The following is an 8,065-nucleotide window of genomic DNA, read 5'->3' as shown; positions in this document are numbered from 1 at the left end:
GTTTAAATTTTCTTTAAAAAAAAAAAAAGAAAAAGAAAAAGAAAAAAGGAAAAAAAAAACAAAAAACACAAAGCGGAGAGGTTCAGCAGGATGCAGGCTATCACCACTTCATGTGGGGTCCAGTGTAGACAAGAAAATAAATCCGTTTGTGCACAGATAGTCGACTCACCCGACTTCTGCCATTCATCCCAGGACAGAAATGTGCTCCGGACAAATTAAAACATGATTAAGTTGAACTCGGGCAACAGAAAACACACGTACGGCACTCCTCAGTCCGTCCGTCCATCCGCCTGTGCTCGGCTGCTTTTATCATTCCCGTTTTCAAAGGAGAAATCCGGTCCGGGACTCGGTGAAATAGTAGCGGAGAAGTTTGGAGACAGAGAAGGAAATGAGGGAAACCGGAGCGCCGTTACAGTCACATCCCAGCGGCCCGGCGCTGGACTAAACGAGCCTCTCGAGATAAATAAAATCCCTCCCCGTGTGCATTGCACGGTCGACAACTTTGTTTCTTTCTTTCTTCCCCCTAAATAATTACTTACCTCCCCCCTCTTTTTTTCTACTAAAGTGACAAGTTATATTCGGCGGACAGAGCTAGTTCCGGTTACAGCTTTTCAAAATAAACTCCTTCCTGACAACCGTTATATTCAAACGTAGCATAAAGTATATTCAAGTCACTCAGATACATCAGTTTCTTTCTCTGTTTCCCAACTCTTGTTTCTTATCCAGGTATCCCCAGGCCAAGGCTGGATTACCAACCAGGCAGAGAAGACACCTGCTCAGGGGCCGCATACCCTAGGGACCCCAAAATTGTAAATTTCCCCACTGTGGGACTAATAAAGGAATGTCTTATCTTATTTTATCTTATCTTAATAACCAGGTTTACTACATATGACTATTACTTTCATTATAATGCTGCCTAATAGCCTGTAACAGTCATGTAATAGATCCTCCACTGTTTCATAGAGGTGCTGAATTAACATTATGGTAATTTTGTTGTGCTGTTAAACTGCACTGAATTATAAAGAGAGGTGTTTCTATTATTTAGCCTAGTCTCATTAATATAATTGGGTTGGGGTTGGACAAAATAAGAAAAACACCTGCAACACAATAAAACTCAACAGCAGCTCAAACTGTAGCCTCCAAAATGATCATACAGTTGAATCAACGCCTCTCAGAAACTGTTTCAACACAAACTGGACATTATAAAGATCTTTTTAGCCTCTCTATATATATGCACACACTTAGCCTAAACACGCGCCTTTATTATGAAGGTGAGATGCGTGTCCTGTGTGAGTCGAGCTTGACGGCTCATTGCTCCTTTATCAGTCGGCGGCGGCTCGTTTCCCCAGCAGGCCGGAACACCTTTCCGCCAGACATGGCTGTTTCGTCATTCATACGCAAAACTCCTCAGAGGACGTGCCCACTCCGTCCAGACCTGCTCTAAACAGTAATGCTCTTAGAATATAAAAAAATATGTGCACTAATATTCACTTATTACCTTGGAACATATAGTTTTGTGGGGTAAAAAAAGATCAAGTCCCACGCACTAGATTTCTTGAGAAGCTTTCAACCACTAAATCTTGGGTTAATACTTGTCAAACCGAAATAACAGTTCCTGCCATTTTTAAATGAAGACTTCCACCTCCCCCAGACTTCCACTGAGATCATGTCTGAAGTATTTTGACAGTCTGGATGATCTTTTAGTAAAACAAGTAATAGGCCTACCACAGTTTAAATAAAAAGCATCACTAATGCTTGCAAAGTATATAAACTACTTTATATACTAGTTTGTAATCTGTTAGTATATCATAATTTATGAGTTTATTAAACTTTTACTTAACCAGAAAGTCTCTCACACATTGTTAATTTTCAACTGTCACATATAAGACACAAACATGACCATTCAAAACAATTACATTCCTCATGGAATATTTTTTTTTTGATGTGATACCTTGATGCCTGAAATGAAAGTTTTTAATTTATATTTTGTATGAATATTTTTCCACCACTGGGGTTTGAGTCTCCTGAAGCTGCATAGTTTTACATTATGACTTTCTTTAAAGCTCTCATGGGGCTTTTGTGTTTTCAGACTGATGGATGTAACAACGAAAAGGAACTTGTAACTTTAAAATTTCAATAAAGCAAGAAGGATTATGTGCATCTCCACTAGGATTTTGTTATATGTGATTGTAAAACGAATGCTACACATACTTACTTGTACATGTATGTATGTTTATGTCTTATTCCTATATACGTCCTCTATAGCTGGGGGTCTTAAAATTCAGGTCGTAAGGCTTCACTTGCATTATTACTAAATCTTGAAGCCAATTCATTTAGAGGGACCTGATTTAAAATGTAGTTTTAAGGACTGTAGAGTACAAGGTACACATTTTTAAACATTGTACTTAATCAAATTACTACAAACTAACTATTAATTAGCTACAAATACAGACACATTGCACAACAAGTGGGAGAAAGAGGGGTTTAATTTGCCCCTGGAAAATGACAGGCTAACTATTAGGTTGATGTTTATTATGACTGAGCACTGGATACAGATGTATTCATGTGGCTGTGTCTTGGCACAAGGTTAAACAACAATCAAACGCTTCTGTTTTCAGACAGGCTCTTACTTTGGCTTTGTTTTCCTCACAGAACCATAACCCCCAAATCATAACCGAAACCAAGTCTTTTCTTTTGTGCACTATGGGCTAACCTCAATCTGGGCTTTAAACTGTAATTTTTAAGACATGAATGGTAACTAAGTACATTTACTGAAATACTGCATTTAAGTACAATTTTGAGTATTTCCATTTAATGTTTCTTATCTCTACTTCACTACATATCAGAAGGACTCTAGTATATTTACTGACAACTATATTTACATTGCAGATTATAATCTTCCCCTCATAACACATGATCATCATGTTAAATATGATGCATTGTTATAGATTACACTACAACAGCATATACATTAGTTAGAATTAGCTCAGTTTTGACAAGCTATGACATAGAAATGATGCTCACACATTAACACATCCAGAATAAGACAGTAATGTAATATATATAATAATATAATGCCATTGCAGCTCGGTGCCCATTCTGCATAACTGGTGTTTTTACTTTAGAGGCCTAATCTATGTCCATTAATTGTAACTTACTAATAGGCCCATCTTTAATATTAAGCAAAATTTCAAATGCATGGCTTTTTACTTATAGATAGAGTCTATTTTCACACTAGTTTAACAAATTCAAATGACCAGAGTACTTCCTCTTCCACAAAATCTGTAAACGCTGTCTTTCCACATTACAGTTAAAATTAGATAAAACTGCGTCGTTTAGGCAACGGCACTACTTTATTGAACCAGCAGCCTGTGGAATGCGCGGAGGGAGACGGCATAGTGAGGCGGCTAGTAGATTTTTTCGCCGTGTCTGTGTTCTCCAAGGACGATACAGAGTAAACATCCCGCTACTATTTCAGGACTGGTCGGCATGAGTCAGTGCTGATTCCGGTCGTTTTTGTGGCAGTTAACGGACACACCAACACACAACAAGCCCTGATAAAGTACTGCTCTGTTTGGCCCGGCGTGTTTGGATAGGCTTGTCGGCTTTCTATCTGCCCCGGAGCCCCCTCCAGATGGAGCCTTTCATGGCCCCTGCGGTTCACCGGAGTCCCTGCAGCAGCCTCTGCAGACTCTCCACCTCACAGGCTGCGAGTGGCAACTTGTCTGAAAAGCTAACAGAGAAATTCTTCTGGGCTTAGTGTCGGAGCAGTTCATACAAAAACAATACTTTGAAGAGCTGCGAGAGCGGCTGTGCTCTGTCTGCCTTTCTTTTCCAGCATAATACAATATTTACATTAGGACACATGACGCTCTCCTTCTATTTGTGTCATTATTTCTTTAAACACAACACTGATGTGTTCTGGAGAAATGAGACGTTTTATGCTCCAAGTAATTTCAGTAGACAACTGTCAACCAAACCGAAGGGGCACTCGAGTATTTACTATTCAAAGTTGGGGGACTCATAAGAGACAGATTATAAAATTAAAGGTGGAAATGTAAGTGACAGAGACTGACTTTGAGTCTTAAGTAAGTATCAAGCTCCAAAAACTCTAGACTATCAATTTCCCATCATGCAACACCACAACCTAGAGGTCAGGATCGCCCAAGAGGCCCAAAATCAATCTGAGGGGTTGCAAGATTATATAAGATGAAACCAGAAATAGAAAGAAAACAGAAATATTTCTTGTCCATACATTTATTTATTCCCCTGGCTTTTCATAAATGTTTGGCAATTTTTGGTGAAATTCTGGATCTTGTGACTTCACCAAACCTCTGGAAATCCTTGGCAATCTGAGAAAGAAAACAACTTGTAGTCTGAACTGGTCAAACTCATGTTCACATAAGGCCACAGTGACAAGGTGGTGACACATACGACATCCTGGTCAGAGTTCATGGGCCAAAAAAGGTTGGGAACCACTACATTACACCCTCCCTGCTTGCCTGATAAACACATGCTTTTCAAACTTAAACAAATAAATAAATTCTCAGTGGCTGAAAGTCAATAAGGCCAAGCCAAGATAACCCTGATGACATCACTATGACATCATCAGGGATATTTTCTCAGACATGACAAAGCTCATCCACGAGACATTATAACTGTTTACTGACACTGAAAACTAGTCCTCATAACAAGTCACCTGACTGACTTGTAATGTCATGCTCATTTAATGTTTTAATGAATATCTTAGTAGTGTCTTTCCTTTCCATTGCTGCCTCATGATGGACACTGATGATCACAAAAGGCATGGCTGGGCAAAAATCAATGTCCAAATCATATTTGTTTGCAGTAATAGCACTCAAGCTTCTGTGATTCAACAGTATCACATTTTATAGAATAACAGTGTTGTAACAGATAAGAGAAAGTAATTTTTCCTCACTCACTGAGAACAATGGTATGCTAACCATATCCAATCTATCTGACAATTAGTGGAATTTATGATTTACGAATTTTAAAAACAATCAAAAGATCCATTATGAGATCAATTAAAGGGCAAAAAAAAGATCTATTTTATCAATTTTTTTTTATCTTATTACCCCGTGCACATTTTTAAATCTAATTTGCTTGTACATAATCTCATACAAAGAGAGGACATGCTGTTTTTCACATTTCATTTTATGATGAATAGCCTTTGGTGTGATGGTGTTTTTAAATTTTATGATATTTTATATCACTTGTATAGTTGTTGTTTTGTATATTTTTTCAATTTGTAAACGTGGGATGGAAAGACATGATAAAGAGGGAAACTCGTTTGTTTTGTCTTTATTTATATATGAGTTATAAAATCTTCTTTTCAGTCAAAAACATTGAAATCAGTAACCCCGAAGAAGAAGAAGAAGAAGAAGAAGAAGAAGAGGAGAAGGAAGAGGAGGAGGAAGAAGAAGAAGAAGAATGAGGACGAGGAGGAGGCACCTCACAGTGTATCTTTAGCCCCACCTGGTGGTCGATACCAAGTACTGCAGACAACATGGCGGCCACCGTCAGGACATTGTGCTGTTCGGGTGAGACAGAGGTTATTCATTAAATCTGCTGTGTCAGAAACATGATAAAACTTTCAAGCTGAGTTCCGTAGCTGTTAATATCTGTTTTAATAGTCGCTTCCTTTGATACAGCGTCTGTTTGAGTAACCACTGTAAATCCAGTAACGGTCGACGAGCAAGGCTAACGCTAATGCTAACAGCTCTGTCATGTAAACTCTTGGCAGCATGATGTGCTACTTAGACGACAGTGAGGTTGTTTCTCTACTGACACACTGAACAGACGTAATAAATACTCTTGTATGTACAGTCTCTTCCTTTGAATCCAGACACCATCTCACCGGAGGGTATCCTGTGGCTTTCAGGTGATTGTAGGTGTCTAGAGGTGACCTCAGAGGGTTGATATTGTTTCTGCTCTTGTTGTTTTCCAGTGTTGAGAAACTCCAGCAGGCAGTTCAGCACAACGTGTGGAGTACAGGCTGGAGAGAAATGGAGGAAAGAGTAAGTTTACTCTGTCGGAGTATTGTATTTACACTAGAAAAGTGTTGTTATATACTCAAAAACAGCTGATACTGGTACTAAAACCACCATAAGTGTGCTGTTAATGCTCACCAAGGCTTGATGACCAACTGGGAACAACCTCAAGGGCCCCAAAAGCTCTTGTCTCAATGTGCTCCTGCTGGTTTGTGCTAATTTAATTAAAAATTAGTTTGGGAATGTGGACCACTAAACACATTATCAACAGACATGATAAAGGCCTGAGTGAGGCTGCTGCTTTGTTATCTGATCTTGAGGCCCTCTCTTAGAGAAGGTTCCTGTTAAACCTTCATTATTTCAAGTTTTTGTGCGTTTATGAATTTGCATTTAATCAAATTACCACACACAATACCTGGGGCCAGCTTAAAAGAACCATTCAGGCTGCACAAAGAGTGAGTGGAACAGTGAGTTAATTGGATAAGGTGAACACAGTTGGGCTGCTTACAGCTAGAAAAAATGAAAACAAATTGTGGATGGTGGTGAGATAGCCCTCGGAAAAACCTTGGTAAACAAAACATTAACTTAAATCTCAACATCTCAACAAAAACTTTGCTATCTGTTTGTGAAGTTAAATTGGTAACAACCAATGTAAGTCTTACATCATTTTCTGTGCACACAAAGCAGCAAAGTACAGAAGTAAAGAGAAAACTGTATACTGTGAAAATGATTATACAATGCCTAGTGCATACAATTAGTATGTAGAATGGAAATGGCACCATTGTCAGTAAAGCCATTGTCACATTGACTAACATGACCTCCTACTGAAAGGTTTCATACTTTATAACGTGCGTGTTTTCTTGCAGACATGGACTTTCTCGAAGCGGCACAGAATATGGACCTCTGACAGATCTGCCTGACTGGTCGTATGCAGGTATCTTTTATTTTTATTTTTATTTTTCATCAAGTCTCAGGTATTTGGACGTATTTCAAGGGACATAAGCTAAGATAGGGGATGTCTACAGTGATGTGCTTCACCCTTTTTCTGTTACATTTCCATGTAGTATAGTTGTTTTTACTCACACTGATGTTGGTGAATTCAGCATGTGGTTTGTTTATATGGTTATTTACATGCATCTTATTCTGTTTAGGCTATGTTGCATATCTGGAAGCTGTAAATTATACGTGACCATGTTGATAGTTGATGTTGCCAAAACATCAACTCATGCAATAAAGTCTGTGCGGCACCTCCCTCACTCTGAACTCCCAATAATGTGAGAAAGCTGTGACTGCGATTTGATAAAAATGTCATGTACTTGTAGCATGTTTTGTAGTGTAATTCATAGTTTGTATTGTGTGTTGTGATCAGATGGAAGACCAGCACCACCAATGAAGGGCCAGCTGAGGAGAAGACAAGAGAAGGAAGTTTTAGCTGTGAGTGTTGCACATTTATCTTTCTTTTTTAATCATCTCTGTCTGCATTTATAATTTTTACTCGCATTCATCTGTAACCTTTCATCTTTTCCGTCCTCTCACAGAGACGGATCGTGATGCTGAGTGCGGAGATGGACAAAGGAATAGAGATGTGGAGGGAAAGACAGGACGAGGCCAAAAGAGTGGAGGATCATAAAAAGTCTCTTTTATTCAAACCTAAAGGGAAGTTATTAATGAAGAAAAAATCTCAAAGTTAGACACAGTTTATCGACGTGATCCTGTTGTGATATCCTTATTCTAAACAACATATTGACATTCTGCCTATTGGAAATATTTTATTAAGGATGTGTTGGTTTTCTCCTGCATTATAATTTACGTTTGTCAGTATTCATGGATTTCTGAATTAAACGTTTGTTCTGTTTTTGATTTATATGTTGAACATGAAGCTGTTATGATCATGGCTCTGTGGGCTGCTCGAAGAATAAGCAAACGAGCAATAGATAGATGGATAGATACTTTATTTTTTTATTTTACATTTGAGTGTTAATGTCTCTCAGCTTCCACTAGAATGCAGCATTTCTCCTTTGAGGCGGTGTGAGAGCTCAAACGCCATTTTGTCT

General features: G+C 38.5%; 1 protein-coding gene across 1 annotated transcript; it reads left to right on the top strand.

Annotated features, from left to right (window-relative positions):
* The first annotated feature begins 5,488 nt into the window (after window positions 1-5,488).
* On the top strand, window positions 5,489-7,875 carry mrpl52 (mitochondrial ribosomal protein L52). Its single transcript, XM_022764187.1, has 5 exons — window positions 5,489-5,561; window positions 5,969-6,038; window positions 6,878-6,945; window positions 7,381-7,445; window positions 7,550-7,875. The coding sequence occupies exons 1-5, from the start codon at window positions 5,528-5,530 to the stop codon at window positions 7,700-7,702; spliced, it is 390 nt and encodes a 129-aa protein (XP_022619908.1). The 5' UTR covers window positions 5,489-5,527; the 3' UTR covers window positions 7,703-7,875.
* Window positions 7,876-8,065: the final 190 nt, after the last annotated feature.

This window comes from Seriola dumerili, unplaced genomic scaffold (genome assembly GCF_002260705.1).
Source record: "Seriola dumerili isolate Sdu_G_001 unplaced genomic scaffold, Sdu_1.0 BDQW01000531.1, whole genome shotgun sequence".
Lineage (NCBI taxonomy): Eukaryota > Metazoa > Chordata > Actinopteri > Carangiformes > Carangidae > Seriola > Seriola dumerili.
This window is presented reverse-complemented; position numbering and strand designations above follow the sequence as displayed.

Bases quoted from the DNA above. Each gene is read 5' to 3' on its own strand.
- mrpl52 (XM_022764187.1), top strand. From the start codon at position 5,528: ATGGCGGCCACCGTCAGGACATTGTGCTGTTCGG. The intron at 6,039-6,877 runs GTAAGTTTACTC...GTTTTCTTGCAG, and splicing joins GGAGAGAAATGGAGGAAAGA to ACATGGACTTTCTCGAAGCG. The intron at 7,446-7,549 runs GTGAGTGTTGCA...GTCCTCTCACAG, and splicing joins AAGAGAAGGAAGTTTTAGCT to AGACGGATCGTGATGCTGAG.